General features: G+C 57.8%; 1 protein-coding gene across 2 annotated transcripts in view; it reads right to left on the reverse strand.

Moving 5' to 3' along the window:
- CFAP100 (cilia and flagella associated protein 100) overlaps positions 1-11,147 on the reverse strand; it is a 32,052-nt gene extending 20,905 nt beyond the window's left edge. The window contains exons 1-2 of one of the 2 annotated variants that reach the window (XM_082638095.1): positions 11,092-11,147; positions 10,136-10,243 (exon numbers count right to left, since the gene is read on the reverse strand). In XM_082638095.1, the coding sequence (XP_082494221.1) occupies positions 10,136-10,223 (88 nt within the window). In that variant the 5' untranslated portion in view covers positions 10,224-10,243; positions 11,092-11,147. Of the gene's footprint in view, positions 1-10,135; positions 10,244-11,091 lie in introns of those variants that run through there. The other variant, XM_082638096.1, reaches the window with a different exon arrangement.
- Positions 11,148-12,313: the final 1,166 nt, after the last annotated feature.

Here is a 12,313-nt window from a genome sequence, read left to right on the forward strand (position 1 = left end):
GCTCTGGAAGATTGTTCAGCGGCAGCTACGAAAGTTTAACACCCAGCCAGCAATTCCACTCCACCCTATACACCCAGGGGAAACAGCCCCAGAATGGCACAATGTTCACAGCGGGGGGCCCTCAAGATGGCGGGGGAGTCGCACGACGTGGAGTTCACCTCTCCCCAGAAACGCATGAAGAATACATCTACGGGGCTTCCCTGGTGGCGCAGTGGTTGAGAGTCCGCCTGCCAATGCAGGGGACACGGGTTCATGCCCCGGTCTGGGAAGATCCCACATGCCGCGGAGCGGCTGGGCCCGTGAGCCATGGCCGCTGAGCCTGCGCGTCCGGAGCCTGTGCTCCACGGCGGGAGAGGTCGCAGCAATGAGAAGCCTGTGCACCGCAACGAAGAGTAGCCCCTGCTCTCCACGACTAGGGAAAGCCTGCACACAGCAACAAAGACCAAACCCAGCCAAAAATAAATAAAATAAATAAATTTATTTTAAAAAAAAAAAGAATACATCTACAAATGGAACAATTCTCACAGAGCACCTGCTGAACACTAGCAGAGGAGCTTGGACACCAAAAAGGACAAGAAAGATCCCCCCATAACAAGGTAGGATGAAAGAAAGAAGAAGGGAAAAGGAAGAGGAGAGGAAGCGGATGGGGCCCGCATCCCTGGCACGGAGCTGAAGGAGAGGAGAGGCTCCCACGTGCAGGGAAGCCCCCTCACCAGCAGGGAGATCAGCTGGGACAGACGGGGAGCTTCGGGGCTCAGAGGAGAGCCCAGCAACTGGTCTGCTGCAGGCAGCACAGAGTGAGACCTACACAGATGGTCTGTGCCACAGCCCTGCGAGCCCCAGCCTGAGAGGGTGTCCTTTCTCTACAAGAAAATACTTGAAGAGGGGCTTCCCTGGTGGCGCAGTGGTTGAGAGTCCGCCTGCCGATGCAGAGGACACGGGTTCGTGCCCCGGTCTGGGAGGAACCCACATGCCGCGGAGCGGCTGGGCCCGTGAGCCATGGCCGCTGGGCCTGTGTGTCCGGAGCCTGTGCTCTGCAACGGGAGAGGCCACAGCAGTGAGAAGCCCGCGTACCGCAAAAAAAAAAAAAAAAAGAAAATACTTGAAGAGATTATAGTCAAAAACTTCCCTAACATGGGAGAGGAAATAGTCACCCAAGTCCAGGAAGCATAGAGAGTCCCATACAGGATAAACCCAAGGAGGAACACGCCAAGACACATATTAATCAAACTAACAAAAATTAAATACCAAGAAAATATTAAAAGCAACAAGGGAAAAGCAACAAATAACATACAAGAGAATCCCCATAAGGTTATCAGCTGATTTTTCATCATAAACTCTGCAGGCCAGAAGGGAGTGGCAGGATATATTTAAAGTGATGAAGGAGAAAAACCTACAACCAAGATTACTCTACCCAGCAAGAATCTCATTCAGATTCAACAGAGAAATCAAAAGCTTCACAGACAAGCAAAAGCTAAGAGAATTCAGCACACCAAACCAGCTTTACAACAAATGCTAAAGGAACTTCTCTAGGCAGGAGGGAAAAAAAAAGAGGCCACAACTAGAAACAATAAAAGAACAAATGGGAAAGCTCACTGGTAAAGGCAAACATACAGTAAAAGCAGGAAATCATCCATACAGAGTATGATATCAAAACCAGCAACCATGAGAAGAGGAGAGTACAGATGCAGGAAATGGGAATTGCATTTGAAATGAAGAGACCAGCAACTTAAAACAAACTTGTATACAATACACTGCTCATGGGAAATGCAAACCAAAAAACTACAAGAGATCCACACAAAAAAAAGAAAAGCAGGGACTTCCCTGGTGGCACAGTGGTTAAGAAGCCGCCTGCCAATGCACGGAACATGTGTTTGATCCCTGGTCTGGGAAGATCCCACATGCCGTGGAGCAACTAAGCCCGTGCGCCACAACTACTGAGCACGTGCCGCAACTACTGAAGCCTGCACGCCTAGAGTCCATGCTCCACAAGAGAAGCCACCGCAATGAGAAGCCCACGCACTACAGTGAAGAGTAGCCCCTGCTCGCCGCAACTAGAGAAACACCCGCGTGCAGCAACGAAGAACCAAATGAACACAAATGAACCTCTCTATGAAACAGAAACAGACTCACAGACATAGAGAACAGACTTGTGGTTGCCAAGGGGGAGGGAGTATGGGGGAGGGATGGACTGGGAGTTTGGGGTTAGTAAATGCAAACTATTACATATAGAATGGATAAACAACAAGGTCCTACTGTATAGCACAGAAAACTATATTCCATATCCAGGGATAAGCCATAGTGGAAAAGAATATAAAAAAGAATGTATATATGTGTATAACTGGGTCCTTTGCTGTACAGCAGAAATTAACACAACATTGTAAATCAACCATACTTCAATAAAAATAAATTTTAAAAAAAAGTAAAATATTCTGGCAAAGGCGAAAAAGAGAAAAAGGATAGATGAAGCAAATGTGGCAAAATCTTGTCTGCTTCCAATCTGGCAATGAGCACACAAGTCCATTGGACTTCAGTCTCTACTTCTGGGCAGGTTTGGATTTTGATAACTATAACCAAGAGGAAATGGGGTTGGGGCAGGGTGGACTGGGAAGCTTGTTCCCAGGGCGGGAGCTCGGCCTGGGAAGGGCAGGCTCAGGGAAAATGCTCACGTCTGCACGTCTCTGCAGAAGATCAGACTGGCCTGTAAGGCCGGGCTGGGGGTGGGGACAGCGAAGGAACCAGGAGGGAGTCCAGGAAGCCAAGATGTGGAGGATACAGCAGGGGCTCAGAGGATGAGGCACATGCAGCCAGCTGCCTCCCCTTCCTACTCCTAACAGGTGGCAATCATGTGCCTCATTGAAAAGCTACACTTCTCAGACTCCCTTGCAGATACTGATGGACCCATAACCAATGGAGTGTAGGCAGAAACTGCTGGGTGGTGGGGCTGCTGCGGAAGAGGTCTTCCCAAGATGTGAGTTAGCAGGTGGGCAATTTTGCCCTTCCCTTTGCTCCTTCTCCCTGTCTGGAATCAGATGTGATGGCTGGAGCTGCCACAGCCATTTTGTGACCATGTGACAACCTTGTGGTTGAAAGGCCTGAAAATAAAGATGGTGGATCAGAAAGACTTGGGATCTGGTCACCTGGAAGATTCTGCAGAACTGCCGTTGGTGGAGCTCCATGGAGCCCTGGTCTGCCTCCCACGTTTCTCATTACAGGAGGAAAAATAAACCCTACTTTGTGGTTTATGTTCCTATTATTTCATATTTCAGTAACCCAATTCCGAATGGAAACAGAAGCATTTCTCTCTGTCCTTCACACTAAAAACTAAGTCTGAAGGCATCTGGGTGCTGAGGGAGAGAGTCTGCCTCCCACCAACTGGGACTTCAACTCCCAGCTGCAGAATTACCTTTGGTTTTTTTCACATGTTTCTTTTTTTCTTTAATGACTGAAGAAGAACTATTGTCCATGGATTCCGGGCTCTTCTCTGGGGAGACGCAAAAGCGAGGGCCACAGCAAATGACTCATTGGCTTGGTACAGCTATGAACACAGCGTGAGGCTGGGCAAACCCCAGATACTAGGGCTCCAGATACTAGGAAAGCCTCAGTTTCCACATTGGAGAGGATTATGCTGACTTAGCCAGGAGGCTGTGAGAATCGTGCAAGAGAATGGCCACAAAAATTCCCAGCACACGTGCCTGGCGCACAGAGACGTCTTGTGCGTCCCCTTTGGCACCCCTCCCTTTGCTCCTAAGGGCAGAGCGGGACCATTTTTCATGGAGGCCACGGGCTCTAAGCCTTTGATGCCCACCCAGCCAGCCCTTTGGCTGCGAGCCTCCCCGGGCTTCTGACAGCTGCAGCGGAAGACACGGAGACCCCCTGCCCGCTGCTCCCTTGTCCGCTGGCACCACAGCATCAGCGAAGGGCAGGCAGCAAAGGGACTGCTGGAGCCAAGGGGATGAGGAGGGGGAGAGGGACCCGCTGGTCTGTCGGGATGACGCTCCCACATCAGCACTGAATCCCCCAAAGCTCCTCTGCTGCCAGGCAACCCCGGAAGGTCCTGCAGGCGCCTGCAGCTCAGCAAAAGCGGTGCCCCAAGCTTCCCCCAGACGTGCCCCCGCGCCCCCTCCTCCTCCCCTCACCAGCCTCCGCTGCCCCCCGAGGCTTGCTTGACCCCCGAGGCCCAGCCCGCTGTGGGCGCTCCGTGCTCGTCCTCAACCTGCCTTTGCCGCCACCGGGGCCCGCGCCCACACGCCCGTCCTTCCCACGTCCTGCCTCCGCCCGGCTTCTTCCCGGGGTCCGGCTGCCCTCTCTCCCCTGTGACGATGGCAGCTCACACCGCCCGGCACCTCCCCGGGCTCAGCCCCAGACCGGTCGCCACGTCCAGTCCCCACAGAGCTCGGGAGACCCGTGCTGCTCCTCAGGAACCGAGGAGACGAGACGCGAGAGTTGGGGGTCACCCAAGGCCGAGCGGGGACGTCACAGGCCCGACGTCTGCCAGCCCCGACGCCCTGGGCAGCGCTGCCCTCTGGAAACGCCCGTGGCCCCGGTGCCACGAGAGAAAGGCGTGGATCTGCGCTTCACGATGGGGCTGTGAATGGGGTCAGGCCCTCCCCATCCTTGGGCTGGGGCTCCACAGGGATCAGGGCGAGACCCTCGAGATAGGCAGGTGCTGCCTGGCGGCCCCCAGCTCCACTCTCCCCTCTGGCAGAACCAGAGAACGAAGGCTGCATTCCAGGCGTCCTCCCGCCACCCCCAGCGCCGCCCTGAGCTCTGCTTTCTGGGTGCTGTTCCGAGCGGCCAGCCTGGGTCCTGTGCCTGGCCCTCTGACCCGCCACCCCCCTTCTAGTTTATCCCAGAGACACGTGGGAATCACGCACAGGTGTCGACTGCCGCGCCGGAGGGAAAAGCGAACAGTGGAAATGGAATTAGCCCTCAGTAGAAAGAGGTGTGGTGCATGCGGGTGTGTCATTCCATGGGCACAGAGCGTGGATGTGGACGGTTAAATGGATGTGCACGTGGAGGGTGGCTGCCCAGATCGAGCCCCGGGGGGTGCTCGCTGAGCCGCTCTGCCTTGTCCCCTGCCCCCCGCACTTCAGCCACCCAGCCTCCCTGGGCCCCTCACACAGGACAAATGGTTCCTGCCCCAGGGCCTTTGCACAGAGGGGCTCCCTGACTCCCCCCACACCCGACAGTGTGAATTTGCTTCCCTCCCAGCTCCTGTCTTCCTCTCTGAAAGCACCCGAGTCACCTGCTGCTTCCTTCTGCCTTCCACCCCTGAATCCCAACCTCACGAGGCTGGTTCGGCCCAGAGCCGTCCTGGTACCCAGGGGAAGCAGTTGAGGAACCGGCACAAACGAAACAGAACGTGGAGGGGTGTGAGTGTTCCCTCACAGCCCCCGGGTACAGGAGAGTCACAAGCCTTTAGTTCCTGGGAGGCCCACCCTTCCCCTGCAGGCAGCTCTACCCCGGCCACCAGCTGCCCTGCCAGCCTGGGCTCAGTGGGGCGTGGGGGCAGCCAAAGCAGCCACGCCCACAGCCCAAGAGGAAGGGAGCGGGGAGCCCCTGCTGATGACGTGGCGCTGCTTGTTGTGGGCTTGCTGGCCACCTGTACCTCTTCTGTGGAGAAATGTCTATAAAGTTCTTTGCCCACTTTTTAACTGGGTTGTTTGTTTTTAGTCGTTGTTGAGTTTTAGGACTCTCTGTGTATTTTGGATATTAACCTCTCATCAAAGCTTTCCTTAAGTGTCTGGCTCCCAAAGCCGGGGAAGGGGCCCCGTTTCTAAATCCCCCGACAGACACGGCAGGGAAGTGATGGCAGCTTGTGGGGTTGAAATAACGACCGGCCTCTGCGTGGCCCCTCAGCAAACACACAGCCGCAATCTGGGACGACAAGGTCCTTGCTGCCCACCCTGGCACCCACAAGCCACGGCGGGGACTCAGGCCACCCTCCCCACTGCTCCGGGACTGGAGACTGGGGACTGGTAGCCCCTTCACCAAATACCAAAGTTCACCAGAACCTCCCAGCCTCTTCATTTAGTTCCCTCCTGGAAGCTGCGGAGCTCCTGTCTGGGGTTCTGACAGTTCCTGCCTGCTCAATACTCGTTTGCGTGGAGAGAGTGACTCCCAGGTCTTCCTGCTGGGTCACCTCCCACGACGTCACCCCATTCACAGATATTTTGTTCTTTTAGATGCCAGTGTGGATGGATCTGCCCGTTACTTTCCATGTTGGATGGGGCACTCTGGTGTATAGAAACACTAATTTTTGAGGGTTGATCTTGTACCCTGCAATGTTGCTAAATTCATCTATTAGCACAAATAGCTTTCTTGGGGAGTCTTGGGGATTCTCTACATACAGGATCATTTCATCTGTGAACAGAGAGTTTCCCCTCTTCCGCCCCCATCTGAAGGCCTTTTACGTCCCTTCCTTGTCTAAACGCCCTGGTGAACCTCAGCACGGTTTTGAAAGGCAGTGATGAAAGCTCCTGGTCTCTGGGGAAAGCTTGCAGCCTAACAGAATTTTACTGAAGGCTTTTTAGGTGCCAGGTTCTGGAGACGCAGCAGCAGAAGAGGTACAGAGCAGCCCCTGCCCTCATGGAGAGATACACAAGGTGAGTAAGGAAAGGCCAGGCAGGTCGGGATGTGTGCTAAGGAGGGCATAAGGCACGGCAAAGCGAGGAGAAGGGTGGGGAAGGTGCAGCCGCCCCACGCCTGACCTGCACGCGGGGCTCACTGAGGGGCCTCGCGCTGAATAACCTCCTGGAGGGAGTGAGCGGGGACGGAGCCCCGGGGGAGGGGCCTTCTGGGCAGGGGACCGTGCCGGTCTGTCCCAGCAGCACAGGCGGCCAGGGGCGCGAACGGGACGAGCACAGAGAGGAGAGGTGCCTATCACCGTCCCCCCAAACTCTCCGAAAGCAGGCAACGCCTCCGTGTCCCGGCACAGGGCAGCTGTGCTCACGCCCGGCCCGATCTTGCAGCTTCCCAGATGAAGGTTGGGTCACTTAAAACCAGGGCTCCTAAACCGCCAAAGTCAACGACTGAACCCGGCCCCCACGCCCAGGGTCAGCATCGGCGGGGGAAGACACGTGCACGCGCGCCGGTGGAGCCTGCAGGCCCGACAGCCAGGCCTCGGCAGGGAGGACCCCTCCCAGCTGCCCCCTCCCCCCACCCACACGGGAAATACACTCGGCCACTCAAGGGACAGACCACAGGCCCCGCCCCCGCGAGAGCCCCAGGGATGTGGGGACCAGCTGCAGGCAGGCCAGGGCTCCCGGAAGGGGCTCTGCACTGGGGTCCTGCAGCCCTGCCCCCGCCAGCCGCGACTGGGGAGCCTGGGGCCCACTCTGGCATTGCCGGCCGCTCTGCCAGGCCAAGGTCCCACAGGCATCCTCTGCTCTCTGTGCCAGGGTCACACCTTGCCCAGGGTCTCGAGGGAGCCGTGGCCAGTGGCCCCCTGCCCAAGGGGGACGGAACGGCACCCCAGCCACAGAGTCGTAAAACCCAGACACTGGGCCGTGTCCTGCTCAAACCCTCGCCGTCATCCCCATGGAGCCCAGCGGTCCCCCTACGCCCACAAGGCCCTACACGCTGGTCCACACTGGCCGCTGTCCCTTCCGCCAGCCCTCATGCTCATTCCCACGTCAGGGCTTCCGCTGGCCTCGCCCACTGCCTAGGACACCCTTCCACACGTTCATCTTTCAGGACACCGACCCACAGATGTCGAATGTCACTTCCTCCCAGAGGCCTCCCCACCCCCTCGGCCGCTGCAGATATAGAACGATCGCCTGATTCCCAGCGTCTGCGTCCCTCGCCCCAACCTAAGTCCCAGGACGGGCAACCCCATTAGCGCTACTCACCTGAGTCCCCAGGGCCTAGGACCCATGCCCACACACAGCTGGCACTTACTAAGCACGTGTGAATGAGGAACAAACCCAGAGCCCATTCCTGCCGTGTTCCATCCCAGCTAAGTTCTTGCCCACACCCCCGGCCACCCCTCGTCCTGCAGCCTGCAGCATCTCGTCCAACTCCGGCCCCACGCATGCAGACGCAGCCCAGCCCCTGGAGGACGGGCGGTGGGTGTGCTAACAGCAACGGTGCAGACACGGCACAAGCAACATGGATGCACCCACTGTTGGCAGAGCTACACATGTGCCCAGCCCTCCTGCCCCATGGCAGCCCTCGGGGAGACAGGCTGTTCCTGCTGCACAGATGGGGCAGCTGAGGCTGACAGAGGCGACCCGAGCAAACGGGTGTGTCTGACACCTGTGCCCCTGCCCACGGCCTCTGGCTGCGGCTGGGGTCCAGACGCCCCATCTGCACCTGCCCCAGACTCAGAGCTCAGTGTCCCCAAGCCCCTCCCCCCAGAGGGCTCAGACTGTTCCTGGCCCCCACTGTGGTCGCCAGCTCCTGTGGCCAAACCCAGGATGCCAGGCTCAGGCAGTCTTCTGGCTTGAGCCCCAGTCGACACACCCTCACCCCGGTCGACTTCCCTCACCCGCCTTGCTCAGCACCCCTGCCCAGCCCGGCCTGCCGAGGCCCTGGGTCTGTCGGCTTGGCCGTGCCGGCCTGGCCTGGTTTCCTCCCTAATGCACAGACCCTCAACCCAGACCAGGCCACCCAGCTCAGGGACGCCTCCCGTTTGCTTGTCACCCCCACGGGTACGATCACAGAATCTTGAGGGTCACAGGGTGCCCGCCATCTAACCAGCCCCTGGTACCACAGAGTCAATCAGCACCGTTTATGAAGCTTTCAACTGCCTTGTGAGAGCGCCCCTGTGTTGCACCGTTTTGGGGGTGTGCATTTAGAGTTGATTTGTTACCTGTGCACATTGTAAAGCTATCTTTTTTTTCTTTCTTTTTCTGGTAACCCCATTTCAGCGTGCGTTTTTCAGTTCACTAGGGAGCAGAGAAGGTGAGAGAGGCGAGCACGCGGTGTACAAGGGCGACCGCTGCTGACAGCAGCCCACCAAGAGCGAACTGGTGAAAGAGTCACGCCACCTGCACGCGCGGGGCCGCTTGGCTGCAATCACTAAAGGTGCAGGGAGCTCGACGTCGTGATAAGGAACAGCCTCCACAACGTCTGGGTTCACGGGAAGCAAGGCCCGGGGCACACCGCTGCTGTGTGGCCGTTTGTGTGAGAAAGGACAGGCCGTCTCTGTGTGCATTTGCTTGTACGTGCACAAGGCGTGAGCGTGGCGGGTGGCACGCGTGTAGGGAGACAGAGACATGGCAGCCGCCACGTTGGGAGGCAGGTAGGGCTTTTCACAAGGGGGGCTATCGACACACTTTTGAATCCAAACCACAGCAAGATTAAACCAAAAGCTGAAGAAACGCACAGCGCGCAGACAATGGACGTGTTGCCCCTCCCGGCCCCTCAGCCCCAGCGGCCTCTCACGTGCCACTCAGCTGGAGCACCTGGCCGCGCACGTGTGCCTCCAGAGGGGGAGGGGCTTCACACAGGGGCCGGTCTGCGGAAAGCTGAGAGCCCCACCTCCACGGTGGCACCTTCCTCAAGCCTGCTTTGGGGTGCATTGTGTCCCCCCCAAAATGAATGCTTTTGAATACCTGAAATCCTAACTCCCAGGACCTCAGAATGTGAGCCTGTTCAGAATCAGGGTGGCTGCAGATGTAACTAAGACGAGGTCATGCTGGGCTACTGTGCTTGCCTAATACCATATGACTCCTGTCCTCAAGAAAAAGGGGAAATTTGGAACACACACACGTAGAACGCCAAGTGAAGATGAAGGTACACACCGAGCTGATGCTTCTACAAGCCCAAGAACCCCAAAGATCGCCAGCAAACCCCCAGAAGCTGGGAGAGAGCATAGGACAGAGTCCCCCCCTCACGGCCGCAGAAAGGAACCAGCCCTGCCCACGACACCTTGATTGTGGACTTCTGGGCCCCAGAACTGTGAAAAGACACACTTCTGTTATTTAAGCGCCCGGCCTGGGGTGGGGCTTGGTTACAGTGGCCCTAGGAAATAAAACATGCAGTTTCTAGGGGACCTGGCAAACCTGTGATTTCTGGTTCACGGCCTCATTTAGAATCACTGTGGCCCTTGATTACATCTAGACCTCACTGTCCAGGTCCCCAAGGCTGCCTTTGACGCTGAGAGAGCCCACCCCAGCCCAGAACTTACTGTTGAAACTTAGGCCCTCGGAGACCATAGGAGGCAGGACCTTGGACATCCGGGGCAAGGAGGAAGCGCTCACCGAGAAGCTTGCCATTGGCTAAAGCAGATTCCAACCTGGGGAGAGAGACCGCGGCCTGAGCCAGCTGGGCCCGCCCCCAGCCCCCGCCCCAGGCGCGGGGTGGCTGAGAACAGCTGCGCTCGCTGAGGGCGCGCTACGAGGCCCACTCCTGCTTCTCCTGGCGTTCCGTCTGACCTCGCTCCCCTCCTGGGCTCGGTTCCAGCCGCCCTACCTAGTCTTTTTCTGTTCCCAGATCAGGCCTCCCCCACACCCAGACCTGAGCTCAAGCGTCACCCCTCCGGAGAAGCATCTTCTCAACACCCCATCCACTCCCATTTGACCAATTACCAATACTCGATTTATCACTTTGACAGTCGGTGGATTGCCTGCCTATCTGCCCCTAGAACGTAAGCTCCATGAGGACGGGGTGAGGCACTGATTCGTGGCTTCTCAAGCGTCTGGCCCCGCCATGGCGCTTCTTAACTATGTACTGAACGACTTTGCATTTTGCAGAGGCGGAGGCAAAGCAGCAAGCTGTGCGGAGTCACACAGCCAGGACGGGTCCAGGCTGGGACTCCAGCCCAAGATTCCTCGACTCCAAAACTTGCACCCTTCCAGCCGCATTCCGGCTGCAGCCTCCACGAAAGGAACCGTGTACTCGGGCAGGACGGGGCCCCCCCACACCTCCGTCTGGGCCGTCGGGCCTACGGCAAGGGTGCCCGGGCCGAGAGGCAAGGGGTATGTGATAAGGCCAGTAAAGTACGGGCAAGGAAGGGGGCAGAGCGTCGCAACGGGGGCTTAGAAGGGCGCCCGAGGTGTCCGCCCCCGACCCCGCACGGCCCCGCCCCGCACACACTCCGCCCCGACCCCGAGCGCCCCCAGCCCGGGTCCAGCGCACACTCACGGGCTCCGCACGACCGCTCTCGCTCCGAAGCCTCTGCGCACTGGACTCGGCTCCCCAGCCCGGGCCTTCGGTTTACGTCGCCATGGCAACCATTCTCCCGGCAGGCGGGGCTGTGACGTCACAAAGGCTGCGGGGGCCCTGCTGCCCACGAGCCGCAGCGGGGCTGCGCAGCTCAGCGGAAGCGCCCGGCCCAGGTGTCTTTCCTTTCTCGGTCTTCACCATTCCGCCCCCCTTCTGCTCATTTTCCTTCATTCTCTGATACATTTTTTCACTGGGCACCAGGTTGCTCGTGGTACAGAAATATACCTGGTCCTTCGGGCGGAGTGGACCTCACTTTCCAGAGGGGCGGCTCTTAAAAGTGTGGTACCGGGCGGCAGCATGACACATACTGGGAACTCGTTAGTAAAGCAGATGTTCTGCCTGGTGGAAGCAGAAGCTATGGGGGCTGCGGGGCCCGGAGATCTGGGCTGTAAAAAGCCCTCCAGGAGGTGATTGCGGTGCTCACTCAGGTTGGAGAACCACCGCTCCAGAGGGTGCATGAGACATAAAATAAAGGCAGAGTGACAAATCTGTCAGTAAAAAGAGGGAGGGATCCCGGTTAAATCGCCCAGATTCACCACCTGTTGTGGCCACGGGCACCCTGGTCTGTCCTCTGCCTTCCCCGCTGAGGGCCCCCTTTCCCCCCCAAAACAGCAGGAGGCCCCTCCTTGAGATTTGACCGTGGCCACCATTTCTGCCCACGCATCTCGGGGATTTATAGATGGAAGAGGGCATGTAGGGCCCTCTGGGGTCCTCTGGACAGTCTGCAGGCAGGCCAGTACTGTAGTGCCCCAGCAGCTCCTGGGTCTGCCCAAGGCAGGATTAGTGGGTGGGGAGACCAGTTCCACGAGTGGGAGAGGGAAAACCCGCGGGTGGAAGGAGCGAGAATCCCTGAATCACCCCTGGAGGGGTGGAACCCAACAGGAACCACAGTGTTCTTCGTACAAGGCAGGCAGGAAGTTCTATCGTGTTAAGCCACACATGGGATTTGTGTGTGTGTGTGCACACGCGTGTATGTATGGGGGAGTATATGTTACAGCAGCTGATGTCGGGTGCCCTGAGCAGACAGGTGTCTCCCCCCACCCCCAGGACTCTCACAATCCTACTGATCCAGCCGCTGCCTGACTCTGCAGCCCGGCCTCCCTCCGAGCTGTCAGAGCCACGGAAGAGAGAGCTGGGCACT

This window comes from Mesoplodon mirus (genome assembly GCF_964341445.2).
Source record: "Mesoplodon mirus genome assembly, chromosome: 12".
Classification (NCBI taxonomy): Eukaryota; Metazoa; Chordata; class Mammalia; order Artiodactyla; family Ziphiidae; genus Mesoplodon; species Mesoplodon mirus.